This window comes from Strix aluco, chromosome W (assembly GCF_031877795.1).
Source record: "Strix aluco isolate bStrAlu1 chromosome W, bStrAlu1.hap1, whole genome shotgun sequence".
In the NCBI taxonomy this organism is placed as follows: Eukaryota; Metazoa; Chordata; class Aves; order Strigiformes; family Strigidae; genus Strix; species Strix aluco.
The window spans coordinates 24,022,254-24,039,206 of NC_133970.1; the positions used below are offsets into that span (position 1 = coordinate 24,022,254).

At 48.1% G+C, this 16,953-nt stretch overlaps 1 protein-coding gene across 6 annotated transcripts in view; it reads left to right on the top strand.

Moving 5' to 3' along the window:
• LOC141917788 (single-stranded DNA-binding protein 2-like) overlaps nucleotides 1–16,953 on the top strand; it is a 294,301-nt gene that overhangs the window by 47,046 nt on the left and 230,302 nt on the right. For 5 of the 6 annotated variants that reach the window (XM_074811311.1, XM_074811312.1, XM_074811314.1 and 2 more), the window contains exon 1: nucleotides 11,244–11,358. The exons of the other annotated variant lie outside the window; for it this stretch is intronic. In XM_074811311.1, the coding sequence (XP_074667412.1) occupies nucleotides 11,300–11,358 (59 nt within the window). In that variant the 5' untranslated portion in view covers nucleotides 11,244–11,299. Of the gene's footprint in view, nucleotides 1–11,243; nucleotides 11,359–16,953 lie in introns of those variants that run through there. 6 annotated transcript variants of the gene reach the window in all.

Consider the following 16,953-nt stretch of genomic DNA (forward strand, 5'->3'; position numbering starts at 1 on the left):
TGAGACAGTTCCTCTACGGCTGAAACCCAGGCATGTTGGGAGGAAGGGAGACTTCCCTCATAGTGCCGGAGATGCATAGTCACTTCATCCACTGTCTGATTGTCTCGCCACCAGGATGCTGCTGCTAATGCTTTGGAATGTGCCTCTGGTCCACTTTGCAGGAACTTCCGCCACATCAGTTGTGTGCAAGGGACCAGATCTGGATCCAATGGTGACTGCTCATCATTCAGATCACCATAGATCATGTCAAACACAGCCATTTCCCTGAGGTTTTGGATGCCTTTCTCCATGTCGGTCCACTTGCCTAACCGACATAGAGAATCATCCTTGTAGGGGTACCTCTCCCTCACAGCGAGCAGGAGTCGCTTCCAAAGGCTGAGGGTTTGAGCCTGTTTCCCTATTGCCTTGTCAATACCAACCTGCTTGGCCAAATGTCCCACCTGCTTGGCCTCTCTCCCCTCCAATTCCAAACCAGCAGCTCCAGTATCCCAGCACCGGAGCAACCAGGTGCAAATTTGCTCGCCTGCAATGCGGCTGTAATCCTTCCGCATATCTCGCAACTCACTGAGGGATAGAGATCGGATGATTACCTCCGGCTCTTCCTCCTGCTCTCGTGATGGGCCTGGTTCATTATCACCCTGTGCACTGCGAGGGGATTTTTTGGTATATTTGGTTTTCCGTATCGGGGCAACTGATACTGGTACTGCTTGTCCCTCCGGCTCAGCTGCTGTGCTGGTGGAGGCGACCGGTACTGGCACTGCCTGTCCCCCTGGCCCAGCTGCTGCACCAGCAGGCTCACTTTCAGACCCTGCAGCTCTTTCGCCCCCTTGAGGGCAGTGAACAGTGTTAAACATGACACGGTAAGCATGGGCAAGCCCCCAGCACATCGCAGCGAGCTGCATCTCCCGGGGTTTGTCAGATTGGCAGCACACCTTTTTCAAACACTCCACCAGTTTATCAGGACTCTGCACTTGTTCGGGAGTAAAATCCCAGAACGTTGGGGGTGACCACTCACTCAGGTACTTGCCCATCTTCTCCCACATACCTAGCCATTTATAACTATCTGCCCCCGGGGCAGGTTTCCGGGTGGTGCTATTGTTGGAGAAGTACCGCATGGCCCAAAACAAGATCTGGCAGACATTTAGAAAGCATTGTGCCGCGAACACAGTGGCCTGGATGCTCCAGGGATAGCTGAAACTCTCAAAAACCGAGAGAATCTCTTCCCCTGGCTCACCCATAGAGGAGGTGAGACCCCAAACAAAAGACCAGGCAGCAAACAGGTAGCGGTGCACCCCCACAAGCAGCGAAACGAGCCCATTATAAGCAGACAGTAACCAGTAGAGCAAAACAAGTCCCTTGATACATTTTCCACCGAGAACAAACACCAGTACTAGGAGCACAGAGTGGACATGAGGATTAATCCAGCCCCACCACGCAAGCAAATTGCCCAGCATTGCAAACATTTCCTATCAAACAATACAAGTAAAACAGAAAAATTACACCTAACAGATTGCTCTAACACACTTCTCCTTTTGTCCTTATTTCAGTCTTCTCCAGCCTCACGTTGGAGCGCCAAAGTTGTGGTGGTTTAGCCCCTGCCGGGGTCTGAGACCACGCGGCCGCTGCCCCTCCCCCACAAAGGGAGTGAAATACAAAGCCCCAAGACTGAAATAAGGAAAGGTTTAATACAACAATGCAATAGCAACACAACCAACAACAACAATAACAATAATAGTGATAGCAGTGAACAGAGCAAAATAGCTACCAAATACAGCAGTTTGAAGCACGATGTACAAAACCACGAGTGCACCGCGCTCCGCGCCAGGAAAAATGTGACCTGCCAGGATGTGACGTCTGCATGGTATCTGAATAACCCAGCTAGAGCTCCCCCCCCACTGCTGGGGAAACTTAACCCTATCCTGGTTAAACCAGGACACCAGCTCTCAGAAGAATCTCAATTACTTTTTGTCCTTTCTTGAACACTTCTTCTGCCTTGTTGCCCCACACAATGATGTCATCGATGTACTGTAGATGTTCAGGGGCATCACCCTTTTCCAGTGCAGTTTGAATTAGTCCATGACAAATAGTGGGGCTGTGCTTCCACCCCTGGGGTAGTCGATTCCAGGTATATTGGACACCCCTCCACGTGAAAGCAAACTGTGGCCTGCACTCTTCTGCCAAAGGAATTGAAAAGAATGCATTGGCGATGTCGATTGTGGCGTACCACTTGGCTGCCTTTGACTCTAGCTCATACTGGAGCTCTAACATATCTGGTACAGCAGCACTCAGTGGTGGCGTCACTTCGTTCAGGCCACGATAGTCTACTGTCAACCTCCACCCTCCGTCAGACTTTCGCACTGGCCATATTGGGCTATTAAAAGGCGAATGTGTCTTACTGATGACACCTTGGGTCTCCAGTTGACGGATCAGTTCTTGGATGGGAGCCAGAGAGTCTCGGTTCGTGCGATACTGCCGTCGGTGCACGGTCCTCATGGCAATTGGCACCTGTTGTTCTTTAACTCGCAACAGTCCTACAACAAAAGGATCTCCTGAGAGGCCAGGCAGATTAGACAACTGTTTGACCTTCTCTGTGTTCACACTGGCCACACCAAAAGCCCATCGGTATCCTTTTGGGTCTTTGAAATACCCCCTCTTGAGGTAGTCAATGCCCAAGATACAAGGGGCTTCTGGGCCAGTTACAATGGGATGTTTTTCCCACTTATCCCCGGTCAAGCTAACCTCGGCCTCCAGTACTGACAGTTCTTGACATCCGCCTGTCACTCCTGAGATCCAGATAGGTTCTGCCCCTCTATAACTTGATGGCATTAATGTACACTGTGCCCCGGTATCGATTAAAGCCTGGTACTTCTGTGGATTTGATGTGCCAGGCCATCGAATCCACACTGTCCAATACACCCGATCATCCCTTTCCTCCTCCTGGCTGGAGGCAGGGGCCCTCTATTCCTGTTCTTGGTCAGAGTATTCACTGTCTGACCCTTGCTGTGCCAGGCCGGAAACTCCTTCATCAGGGCCAAGGGAGGTGATCTCATTCTTCCTGTATCTGGGAGATCGCTGATTACTTTCTTGCAGTTTCACGCCAGCTACATTAACAACCTTCTTGGATGTTGTCTTCTTGGCAGGGGTCTTTCCTCGCAATTCATGTACACGAGCTTCCAATTTGAAGGTGGGTTGACCATCCCACTTCCTCATGTCCTCCCCCTGGTCACGTAGGAAGAACCAAAGTTCGCCACGTGTCATGCGCCTAGGTTTCCCTTTCCCTCTGACTGGGGTGGAAGAGAACCGATTTCTTGGGGTGCTCCTGACATCTAAGGCACTCGCCCGTAGAGATGAGGAGGTTCCAAGACTCTCTTCAAAGTTCTGAAGCCAGGAAGAGACTGCCTCCACAGTTGGCGTACATCTTAGTCCTTCTCCCATATCCATTTCTGGATAGTACATCGCAGCCAAGCCCGCAGAATACGAGGATGGTGCACCTTTAATCACCTTCCTCCACATGGCCCGTGTGCACAGGACATCCTCTGGATTTTTAGGGGCTTCATCATTATTTGGATCACTATAGATGACTTCCAGCACTGCTAGTTCTCTCAGGTACTGGACACCTTCATCCGCAGTAGCCCACTTCCCTGGGGAGTTATCCGTAAGATCTTCCTTGAAAGGATATCTTGCTTTAACACTTGAAAGGAGCCGTCTCCACAGACTGCAAATTCCTGTTTCTTTTCCAATTCCCCTTTCAATTCCTCGATCTCTAGCAAGGGAACCCAGCTGTTGGGCTTCCTTACCTTCCAGCTGCTGAGCATCAGCCCCATTATCCCAGCATCGAAGCAGCCAGGCAGCAATCCGCTCACCCGGCTGGCGGCTATAGTCTTTCCGCAGATCTCGCAGTTCTGATGATGTCAGGGACCGGGTAGTTTCTGCCTCCTGTTTGAGTTCTGTTATTCCCTCTTCTGACCCCTTTGCTGAAGGACCCGCTTCTTCCTCCTCTTTTTCGTCCCTTATTAATCGAGGGTATGGACCTGTTGTTCTCCTTGTCCACTGTTTCTTTTTTACTACTGGGGCAATCTCTGCTGTTATTGTTTTTGTTTGAGTTCCCATTTCCACCACAGTCCTTTGAGAGCACTGAACTGCAGCTCGATAAGCATAGGCCAGGCCCCAGTACAGCGCTAGGAGTTGCTGATTTTCATCGGGATAGACAAGGCACCCTTCTATCAGGTGTTGTGTCAGTTTTGCGGGGTTGCTTGCCTGTTCAGGGGTAAGATCCCAGGCTACAGGAGGTGATAACCGTCCTAGGAATCTGCCCAAATCCTTCCACTCCCCCTGCCACCCAGGGACAGGCCGCCTCAGGGCACATTTTGGTATTCTCTCACCCAAAATTTGCTTTCTCTTACACCAAAAACCTAACGAGCTCCACACAGCCCACAATAGGCGAATAGCATTAATGAACAGTATCAAAGAGCTAACATAAGGATTAATAAGTACTTCGGGAGCTTGCAGAATAAAACCACTCATGATGTTCCCAATTTCTTCCAGCATGTTCCCGAGCTTAGCAAAATAAAGATAAGCAGAGCAATAAACAAACCCGTGACCAGCACAAGAGCTTGTCGCTTACTAACTGCTATAGCTATAGCACAATTAATATAAAACTGCCGTTGTCCCGCCCCACGTTGGGCGCCAAAATTGACTGTGGTGGTTTGACCTTGGCTAAATGCCAGGTACCCACCAAGTCGCTCTATCACTTCCCCCCCCTTCCCCTTTTTTTCTCAATAGGGCAAAGAAGGGAAAGAAAATAAGATAGGAAAACAAAACAACCCTTGTGGGTAAAACAACAGCAGTTTTAATATAAGCAAAGCGAAGCAAAGGTCCGCGCGCGGAAGCAAAAAAAAAGAAAACAGATTTATTCTCTACTTCCCATTAACAGGCGATGTCGGGCCTTCTCAGGAAGCAGGGCTCTGATATGCGTAGCGGTTGCCTCGGAGGACCAAGGGTGACCCCCACCCCCTTCCTCCTTTCTCCCAGCTTTATACTGAGCAGACGTCATATGGTATGGAATATCTCTTTGGTCAGTTCGGGTCAGCTGTCCTGGTTGTGTCCCCTCCCAAGATCTTGCCCACCCCGTCCCACTGTGGGGGGGGAAATGTCAGAAAGAGCCTTGGTGCTGTGTAAGCACTACTCAGCAGTAGCCACAACACCAGTGTGCTATCAACACCCTGCCAGCTCCCAGCATAAAACACAGCACCATGAGGGCTGCTACAGGGGAAAACCAATTCTGGCTCAGCCAGACCCGATACAACCGGTGATCTGTATTTCCCCATTCCCTCTATCTCCCTCTTTTCCCTTTCCCATTAAGAAATGCAAGGCATATTGTATTGCTTGCCACAACTTGCTATATACTTAGCCAACTATCGTGTGTTCAGTTAGTACATTGTGGGTAGGTAATAAATGTTTAGACTTGGAGACTTGTTGTCTGCTCCATTGGGGATTTGTGAATCTGAGTCACTTGTCTCCCTCGTCTGAGCAGGACGTGACAATGGTATCAAAAGCCTTACTAAAATCCAGAAAAACTGCATCCACCACCTTCCCTTCCTCCACTAGGCAAGTGACCTTATCGTAGAATGAGATCAAATTAGTTAGACAGGAATTTTCCTTTGTGAACCCATGTTGACTGTGACTGATGATTGCATTGCTCTTTAAATGTCTTTCAATAGTACTCTGTATAATCTTCTCCATAATTTTTCCAGGAACTGAGGTTAGACTAACAGGCCTGAAGTTCCCTGGGTCTTCCCTCATGCCCTTCTTGTAGAGTGGATTAACATTGGCTAGTTTCCAGCCAGCAGGGACCTCCCCAGACTCCCAAAGACCTTTGGTTGATGATCAAGAGGGGTCCTGCCATGACATCCGCTAGTTCCTTCAGTACGCTGGGATGAATCTCATCAGGCCCCATGGACTTGTGAACATTCAGCTGATAGAGCTGGTCCTTTACAGTTTCAGTGTCCACAAATGGAAAGTCACTGTTCCAACAGTCACGGTCCTCCAACTCAGAGGACCGGGCATTCCAAGGTCTGTTAATATTATTAAAGACTGAGGGGAAGAAAAGCACTGAATGCCTCCACCATTTCTTCATCCCTATTTGTCAGGTGACCATCTTCAACAAGTATCAGTCCAATGTTTTCCTTGGACCTTCTCTTGCTCTTAATATACTTAAAAAAGACTTTCTTATTGTCTGACAGAACACTGGCCAGTTTCAACTCTGAGTTTTTGCCTTCCATGTTTTTTCCCTGCATATACAAACAACAGCTCTGTAATCTTACTGCGAAGCCTGACCTTGCTTCCAGAAATCATACAATTTCTTTTTCCAATTGAGCTCCACGAGGAGTTCCCTGTTCAGCCAAGCTGCCCCACTTGCTTGACTTTTGACACACTGGAATTGCCTACTCTTGTGCTTCTAAAAGGTGGTTCTTAGAGACTGACCAACACTTGTGGACTCCTAAGCCCTCAAAAGCAGATTCCCAGGGTATTCTGCTAAATAGCTCCCTGAATAGCTTAAAGTTTGTCCTCCTGAAGTCCAGGGTAGTAACTCTGCTGTTCTCTTTACTCATTACACTGAAAATTTTGAACTGAAGCATTTTATGATCTCTGTGGCCAAGACAGCCACATACTATCACATCCCTCACGAGTCTTTCTCTATTCACAAACAGCAAGTCTAGGAGAGCATCTTTCCTAGTTGTCTCACTGAGTACCTGTGACAAGAAGTTATCCCCTACAAACTTCAAGAATTTCCCAGACCTGCTCATCACAGCAGTATGGTATTCCCAGTTGATGTCTAGGAAGTTGAAATCTCCCATAAGGACAAGGCTACTGATCCAGAGATTTCTCCTAATTGCCTATAGAATAACTCATCAGTGCTTACATCCTGGCTGGGCAATCAGTAGTGGACACCCACTGCAACTTCTGCTTTGTTTTCCATCCCCCTAATCCTCACCCAGAGGCTCTCAACCACATCATCGCTAACTGTAAGTGCTGTACAATCAAACCTCTTCCTTACATATAGTGTGATACCTTCACCTTGCCTGCACTGCCTGTCCTTCCTGAAGAGCCTGTAGCCCTTCATGCCAGCACTCCAGTCGTGGGACTCATTCCACCAGGTCTCACTAATACCAATGATATTGTAGCTCTGAGAGCTGACCAACGCTTCCAGTTCATCCTGATTGTTTCTCATACTGCATGCATTGGTGTACAAGCATTTCAGATACACTCCTGAGCCCTCTGTGTTCCCAGGAGCAGTGTAAATGGTCCCACTAGTATTGCCACTCTCAGACAATGCGATGCTAACCCTTGACTTACCTGCTGCAATCCTGTTGGCATCCCCTTCCCCCATGGATTCTATTTTAAAGCTTTCTCGATCAGTCCTGCCAGCTTACGCCCAAAGGTGAATCTTCCCCATTGGGACAGGTGGATCCTGTCAGGCCCCAGCATACCTTGTGTCTCAAAGGTTCTTCCATGGCTAAAAACCCAAAGTTTTTTATGATCCTGCACCAAAATAAGTGTCAACTATCCTTCTAGCATTTGCCTAGGAACATCCCTGCTCTCTCTTCTTCCCTCAGCTACTCTTATATTTTACTCAAAACCCAAGTCCTTTTTTCTCTGTCCTGATTCTTTCTCTGCCTTTCTTTCTATCATTTTTTGCTACCCATATTCATATTGAATAAAATCAGTGTGGTGGTTTGACCTTGGCTAAATGCCAGGTACCCACCAAGTCGCTCTATCACTTTCCCCCCTTCCCCCTTTTTTGTCAACAGGGCAAAGAGGGGAAAGAAAATAAGATAGGAAAAAAACCAACCAACCCTTGTGGGTAAAACAAAAGCAGTTTTAATATAAGCAAAGTGAAGCAAAGGTCCGCGCGCAGAAGCAAAAAAGAAAACAGATTTATTCTCTACTTCCCATTAACAGGCGATGTCGGGCCTTCTCAGGAAGCAGGGCTCCAATACGCGTAGTGGTTGCCTCGGAGGACCAAGGGTGACCCCACCCCCTTCCTCCTTTCTCCCAGCTTTATACTGAGCAGACGTCATATGGTCTGGAATATCCCTTTGGTCAGTTCGGGTCAGCTGTCCTGGTTGTGTCCCCTCCCAAGATCTTGCCCACCCCGTCCCACTGTGGTTGGGGGGGAAATGTCAGAAAGAGCCTTGGTGCTGTGTAAGCACTACTCAGCAGTAGCCACACCACCAGTGTGCTATCAACACCCTGCCAGCTCCCAACATAAAACACAGCACCATGAGGGCTGCTACAGGGGAAAACCAATTCTGGCTCAGCCAGACCCGGTACAATCAGTCACATGACTAGCCCTCATGTGAACTCCATGGTACAATATATCTAAATATTATTCAGTATGAATGCAATCAAAATATGTCCCTTTAGTTCACTCTTCACTGTTTATCACCCAAATTCATTGTTCATTATTCCTGGACTTTGCTTCCTTTTTTCTGTTCTCACCTATGGTCATTTACACTTCCTTTTTTCGCTTTGTTAACTTATTTTATCCTTCCATTCCATGTTCTTGCTTATTTTCTTCTGTCGTTTCCCACTTTTTTCTACCCCCACCATAACTCTTTGTTGCCACCTTGCTTGTCATTCTTTCGATGGTTTCAGTGGTTCAATTTGCAAGTAAGCAGGAGCCTGGTCCTGCAGAGATGTGGAGGCCTGGGGTGAGTACTGTCAGCTGGTTGAATAGACCCCCCAATACACTTCTTTCAACTGCTCTGTCCCACTGACCTATTAATATAAAAAAATATAGTGGGGCAAAAGTCTAGGACAGACAAACAACTCTGGTATAAAATGGCTTTTGTTGTGGTATGCCTTAATCTGATAAATTATTATAGGGAGCTGCAAAAGCATAAATCCCACACAAACAGTGTCTATGATAGGGAGCTGTACTTGTGTAACTACAAAAGGTAGGACTTGAGCATTTTACTCCTTCCTCTTGTCTCTACTACTCTATCACTAATTTGTTCCTGTCACTCTTAATTCCCCCAGACCAATTTCACCTTACCAATTGTTTCTTTCATTCTAGCAGCTCAAAATCCAGAGGATATTTTTTTCTGCAGCTCTAACAATGATAAGCAGATGCTCGTGGTCTGTGTCTTATACAACTTCCCTCCTCAAATTTTGTGTGGCAATTATTGTTAGAGAACTTTGCCTGGAAGCACAATGGGGAGGTGGGTATATTTTGTCATGAAAAATTTGCAGCTAGCCCATGTCAACCGAGGAGAGAGGCTAGGACGCAAAGTATAGAATTACAAGAGCAATTCTTTATTCATGCACATGAGGTGTTCCATTCAAATTGAGGCACACTGAATGTGGTTTTACACATGGTTCTTATACCTTTCAAGTGTTCAGGTACAACATGATTTGACCAATCACTATTTAACACACACACACACACACACACACACTACTGTTTTGCAAAGCAACTGTAATTCTGTGGCATCATCATCTATCTGCTTCTTTCTTGATCTAGGTGTCCCTGGAGTCTGTCTTGCTACAGTTCCTTATCTCTGATGTCAGATAATGGGAGGGTTTCACAGAGGTGTTAGAGGGGCTGGGATGCTGGCATTATCTTGGTAGTTGAGGGGTATCCTTTTTTCTTCAGGGTGGGTTCTGTCATTGTCCTCCTTGCAATGAGCTGGAGTCCTTTGGTCATGCTTACTTAACCATGACTGTGCAGTATGCAGTGTCAACTATATGCATATATATATCTTAAGAAAATTCATACAATTCCATATTATAAAGACTAATTGGTACAATAGTTAGGGAATGATATTTTCGTAACAATTTGCTATGTGGCCTGACTAAGAAGCACTCTGAGTGCTTGACATTAAACACTAAAAGCCCCCTTGGGTTATACACACAAGTAGATTTACAGGATTAGTTATTTATTTATAAACATGTATCAAAATCTGAAAAATCTGGGATTATGCTTGAGTAGCAACAACAAAAGTCTTGAAACTTTGGGGTACTTAAAAAAAAAGTAATAAATGGTAGCAGTAGTTTCTCTCTTCCTATCACCTCTCAGGAGCATGCAATTATTTGAAATGTACCTTTAAAAAAATCTTTATTTTTGGTGGGGTTTTTTTTTAGCTTTTCTAAGACATACTGTTTTGATTCAGTATCTTTACTTTGATAGGGAATGCACTCTCAGCTTGTCCCTACTCTTCCTAGCTGTGCTAGAAGTATTTGAGCTTTGGTGTTCAAAGAATGTAGGAGCTGAGCAGATTTCTGTGGGAGGGCAGACATAGGTATTCAAGTAGTTTGGGGCCTGACAGAACTAGTACTATAGCTTGGGGGGTACTTGTGGGTACTAAAAGAAAATTTGAAGCCCAGTATGAAGGGGTCTAGGTGGAAGGGCCCATGAAGTGGCCTCTGAGGTGGTCAGAGGGCTCAGGGGAGAGGGTATTGCAGTGCCAAGGCTTGGTGGGGGCACCCACATAGTGCAGGGTGTGTGGAGCATCTTCAGTGGGCCAGAGGAGGCACAAAAGGGGTGACAGATCCTAAGGTAGTTTGGGGCTGGGTGTTGGGGCCCTGTAGCTGCTGAGGGGACTTCTGCAGGGAGTGGGGTCAATGTGGACACCGAGGGGAGGAGGGGGACAGAGGAAGCCACAGGGCCACTCTAGATCCCAGGGGGGTGGCAGAGGCAACTCCCTGCTGTCTTCACCCCCAGCCTGCGGGGGATGAGGATCGAAGCGCACACCACAGCTGATTGAATGGGCTAGGGGCGGGGAAGGGGTGCTGGGGAGGGCGGCAGTGCGCGGTGGCCTATGCAGCTGGCTGTACAACGGGGAGACTGGGAGCTGCCTGGTGGTGCTAGCTGTGGAGTCCAGTCCGCACTTTCCCTCTCTCCTTCGTGCTTTCCCTCGCCGGTAGCAACGGAGGGCGGGTAGCGAGCGCTCGGAACAGCGAGATGTTTAAAATCCTTCTAGAACCGTTTCTAATTCCCCCTTTCACCGGGGAAGGGAGAGCGCAAGCGGGGGAGGGGAGGGAGAAAGAAGAAGAAGGAGGAGGAGGAGGAGGAGGAGGAGCAGACGAGAGGGTGGGGGCAGAGAGAGGGAGGAGGAGGAAGCAGTCTGTCCTGTTCTCTATCTGTCAATCACCGCGCGGGGGGTGTGCCCTCCTGCGCGGCGGGCCAATGGTGGTGGGGGGGGGGGGGGTGTCAGCGTCTCCATGGTGACGGGGCTGTTCCCGGGGAGGCTGTGATGGGTTGACAGGTGCGTGACAGTCGGAGCTCTCTGCAGGCATGTACGGCAAAGGCAAGAGCAACAGCACCGTCCCGTCCGACAGCCAGGCCAGGGAGAAGTGAGTACAACCTGCCTGACTAGGCGCCTACACACATACATACCTTGCACAACGTAACTTTCCTGCTCGCGGGTGATATGGCCGGATGCGCGCTCCGAGAAAGGAGGGGGGAGCCCGTGGGGAGCGGAAGGGACCGGGCGGGAACGGGCCGGGGCGACGGGAGGCAGGGAGGAGCTGGGCCACGGGGGCCTTGGCCCTCGCACCGCGGTGGGCAGGGAAGCCCGACGCGGGGGCTGGGGGCGATGTGGAGGGAGGCGATTGAAGCTGCCCTTTGCGCCACGGGCGAGAAGGGTCCGGGAAGGGGTCCCTCAGCGCCCCGCGGCGGGAGAGGTGGCAGGACAGGAGGGGCCGTCAGGGGCTGGGTGAGTGGGAAGGAGGGAAGGAGGTCGTGCTTGGCGGGGACCATCGCCCCCCTCCCCTTCCCCAGCTCCTCAGTGCGGCGGGATGTGGAGTCAGGGAGGGCGACCGTTGAGCCGTCGGCGCGCTAGGGCGAGGACGGAGGAGTGCACTTGCATACGAGGGTGTTTGTGGCAGCGCAAGGTTTTGGGACAACTTTGATAACAAAGAGCCTTACCTTGCTGCTGGGGACGGTGCTGCCGCTGGGTGTGTGTGTGGGGGGGCATCGGGAGCCTTCCACCGCTGCTTTATAACTCTCCGTCTCTTAACTTTTCATCGGTACCGCGTATCTTCCTGCCTCCTCCCCGTTTGTCTTCCTCTTCTCCGCCTGGCTGGCCCTGCCTGCCGGGGCCGGGCCCAGGGTGCGGGCAGCCGGGACCGGGGAGGGGGCACGGATTCAAGTGCATTGTTCTCGGGGAGTTTAAATGGGGTTACTGCAAGGTGGGGGGAGGGGGAATTACTTGCGAGTGATATTGTGTTTCAAGATACAGGGGAAAGCAGTGGTGTGTTCATCGTTTCGTTTATTTTTCGTCCATTAAAAAAAAAAAAGGCAAAACAGCAAAGGTGTTAGAAGAAAGCAAACGGTCTCCCTGTGCCTGTGTGTAAAAGGGACACCAAATGCTAGAACTTTGTCAAAATTGCTAATGCTGAAATAGTATGCAAGAACTACTTTTTAGGTGTCGGCACTGTGATATGAAAAATATAAATAAAATCTGCTAAAACCATGTAAGGAGGAAAAAAAACTAATAAAAGACTTCAGACTGGGAGAAACTTGACAATGCACATGAGAAATGCTGAAAACTGACAATGTAGCACATGCAGTCAAATGCCCACAGTAAATATAGTGGCAGTGGTGGGACAATAAACAGTGTTGTTTTGTTGAGCAGGGTTTTAGGATTACTTCCTTCAGATATTATAACATACATTACTTGCAGATATAGTAGGTGCAAAATAATTGGAAGGAAAAATGACTTTCGAGTAGTGTCTCTTTTAAGTTTGCTGTAGTTGCAGTTTTGTTTTGCATTACCGAGATTGGTTTAGCACAAGCAGGAGGTGATGGTTGTGAAGGAGGAAAAGCTGAATACAGTGAAGGGGGAGGAGAAAGCGTGTAAGTGGCTTTAGCCTGGTCAAGGCTACTGAGACAGTCTGCTGCAGCCTTTAGAAGGTTGAGAAGAGGCTGTTGAGAGGGTCAGGTGACCTCTAACCAAAAATATGTTTGCATGTCCCTTCTGCAAAAATAATACTGCTTCAGAATTGCATTTAACATGACAATGAATAGTCCAAACATGAGTGATGAGTTTTTGTTCAGACAGTTTGTCTTGAACCTTCAACTAGAAGTGTTTTGGGTTTGGACTTTTGTTTTTTGTTGTTGTTTTTTGTTTTGGGGGAGATGGGTTTTGCTACAGTATTTTAGGGACTAGATAAGAGAACATGAGATTCATCTGACTGGATAAACAGTAGCCCTATAGGTTTATTTTAATTCCACTTTGCAAAGTCTACCTGATGCAAGCTATACACAAAACTTTTGATTCTAGGGCTGTGTGCTGATTTTGGCTGGGATAGAGTTCATTTCCTTCATAGTAGCTAGTATGGTGCTATGTTTTGCATTTGTGCTGAAAAAAGTGTTGATAACACAGGGATGTTTTGATTATTGCTGAGCAGTGCTTACACAGAGTCAAGGCCTTTTCTACTTCTCACCCCACCCCACCAGCAAGGAGGCTGGGAGTGTACACGAAGTTGGGAGGGGACACAGGTGGGACAGCTGACCCCAACTGACCCAAGGGATATCCCAGACCATATGATGTCATGCCCAGCATATAAAGCTGGGGGAAGAAGAAGGAAGTGGGACATGTTTGGAGTGATGGCGTTTGTCTTCCCAAGTAACCATTATGTGTGATGGATCCCTGCTTTCCTGGAGATGGCTGAATACCCACCTGCTGATGGGAAGTGGTGAATGAATTCCTTATTTTGCTTTACTTGTCTGTGTGGCTTTTGCTTTACTTATTTACCTGTCTTTATCTCAACCCACGAGTTTTCTCTTTTACTCTTCTGATTCTTTCCCCCATCCCACCTCTGGGGGAGTGAGTGAGCAGCTGTGTGGTGCTTAGTTGCTGGCTGGGGTTAAACCATGACAGGCTGAAATGTTAAAATATTTTCAGTCTTTTTTTTTTTTTTTTTAGCTGACTTTTCTTCCCGAGTTCTGCTGACATTTTTCTTGGGGCACAAGATTTCTCAATCCCCACATGCAAGAAGTTGAGCAGGGGAGGCAGGAGGCCAGCTTGGCTAAGTTGAGACTTCTTAGCCACACTAAAACACAAAAAGAAAATGCATAGGCAGTGGAGGAAGGGATACACATCCTGAGAAGATTATAGGGATATGTCCGGGGAGTGCAGGGAGGGGATCAGGAAAGCCAGGGCACAGCAGGAGCTGAACTTTGCTAGAGATGTAAAAAACATAGAATCACAGAATCATTTAGGTTGGAAAAGACTTTTAACATCAAGTCCAACCGTAACCCTAACACTGCCAAGTCCACCACTAAACTATGTCCCTAAATGCCACATCTACGTGTCTTTTAAATACCTCCAGGGATGGTGACTCAACCACTTCCCTGGGCAGCCTGTTCCAATGCTTGACAACCCTTTCAGTGAAGAAATTTTTCCTAATAGCCAATCTAAACCTTCCCTGGAACAACTTGAGGCCATTTCTTCTCGTCCTATCACTTGTTACTTGGGAAAAGAGACTGACACTCACCTCTCTACAACCTCCTTTCAGGTAGTTGTAGAGAGCGATAAGGTCTCCCCTCAGCCTCCTTTTCTCCAGGCTAAACAACCTCAGCTCCCTCAGCTGCTCCTCATAAGACTTGTTCTCTAGACCCTTCACCAGCTTTGTTGCTCTTCTTCGGATGTGCTCCAGCACCTCAGTGTCTTTCTTGTAGTGAGGGGCCCAAAACTGAACACAGTATTCGAGGTGCAGTCTCACCAGTGCTGAGTACAGGGGGACAATCACTTCCCTAGTCCTGCTGGCCACACTATTTCTGATACAAGCCAGGATGCTATTGGCCTTCTTGGCCACCTGGGCACACTGCCAGCTCATATTCAGGCAGCTGTTGACTAACACCCCCAGGTCCTTTTCCACCAGGCAGCTTTCCAGCCACTCTTCCCCAAGCCTGTAGCATTGCATGGAGTTGTTGTGACCCAAGTGCAGGACCCAGCACTTAGCCTTGTTGAACCTCATGCAACTGGCCTCAGCCCAGCCTGTCCAGATCCCTCTGTAGAGCCTTCCTACCCTCAAGCAGGTCAACACTCCCGCCCAACTTGGTGTTGTCTGCAAACTTAACTGAGGGTGCACTCGATCCCCTTGTCCAGATCACCAATAAAGATATTAAACAGACCTGGCCCCAATACTGAGCCCTGGGGAACACCACTTGTGACTGGCCACCAACTGGATTTAACTCCATTCACCATCACTCTTTGGGCCCGGCCATCCAGCCAGTTTCTTACCCAGCAAAGCGTATGCCTGTCCAAGCCATGAGCATCCAGTTTCTCCGGGAGAATGCTGTGGGAAACAGTGTCAAAGGCTTTACTAAAGTCCAGGTAAACAACATCCACAGCCTTTCCCTCATCCACTAAGCAGGTCTCCTTGTCATAGAAGGAGATCAGGTTAGTCAAGCAGGATCTGTCTTTCATAAACCCATGCTGAATGAGCCTGATCGCCTGGTTGTCCTGTACATGCTGTATGATGGCATTCAAGATGAGCTGCTCCATAACCTTCCCTGGCAATGAGATCAGACTGACAGGCCTGTAGTTCCCCACATCCTCCTTCTGTCCCTTCTTGTAGTTGGGCGTCACATTTACTAACCTCCAGTCAACTGGGACCTCCCTGGTTAGCCAGGACTGCTGATAAATGATGGAAAAGTGGCTTGGTGAGCGCTTCCACCAGCTCCCTCAGTACCCTTGGGTGGATCACATCTGGCCCCATAGACTTGTGTGTGTCTAAGTGGTGTAGCAGGTTGCTAACCATTTCCCCTTGGATTATTGGGGCTTCATTCTGCTCCCTGTCCCTGTCTTTCAGCTCAGGGGGCTGGGTACCCCAAGAACAACTGGTCTTACTATTAAAGACTGAGGCAAAGAAGGGCATTAAGTACCTCAGCCTTTTCCTCATCCTTTGTCACTATGTTTCCCCCCGCATCCAATAAAGGATGGAGATTCTCCTTAGCCTTCCTTTTGTTGCTGATGTATTTAGAGAAACATTTTTTATTGTCTTTTATGGCAGTAGCCAGATTAATTTCTAGTTGGGCTTTGACCCTTCTAATTTTCTCCCTGCATAATTTCACATCTCCCTGCATAATTTCACATCTTTGTAGTCCTCATGAGTTGCCTGCCCCTTCTTCCAAAGGTCATGAACTTTCTTTTTTTTGAGTTCCAGCTAAAGCTCTCTGTTCAGCCAGGCCAGTTGTCTTCCCTGATGGCTTTTTTGGCACATAGGGACGGCCTGCTCCTGCACCTTTAAGATTCCCTTCTTGAAGGATGTTCAGCCTTCCTGGACTCCTTTGCCCTTCAGGACTGCCTCCCAAGGGACTCTGTCAACCAGAGCATCCAGCCATCACATCACCCACAAGTCCTTCTCTGTTCACAAACAACAGGTCCAGCCAGGCGCCTTCCCTAGTTGGCTCCCTCACCAACTGTGTCAGGAAGTTGTCTTCCACACCCCTCAGGAACCTCCTAGACTGTTTCTTCTCTGTTGTATTGTATTTCCAGCAGAAATCTGGTAAGTTGAAGTCCTCCATGAGAACAAGGGCTAGTGATCATGAGACTTCTGCCACCTGCTTATAGAATATTTCATCTGCCTCTTCATCCTGATTGGGTGGTCTGTATCAGACTCCTGCCATGATATCTGTTTTGTTGGCCTTTCCCCTGATTCTTACCCAATAACAAGAAGGGTTTCTTCAGGTACATAGGGTTTGTGGATTTCTGGAGAATTGTGTGGATTTTTATTATTATTTGAAAAGACAGCATTGCATGTCTTTACATTACTAAGGTTATCTTTGCCACTCAAATATCTTTGCATTATCTGTAAGCTACGTAAAAATAAGATACAGATTAAAAGTTCATTGTCATCAATGATAAATTTTCTGTTTGTCACTGGGAAACAGTGAGCTAGTTTTTCAAGCTTCAGGTGGTGAAAGATATTGAGATTCCC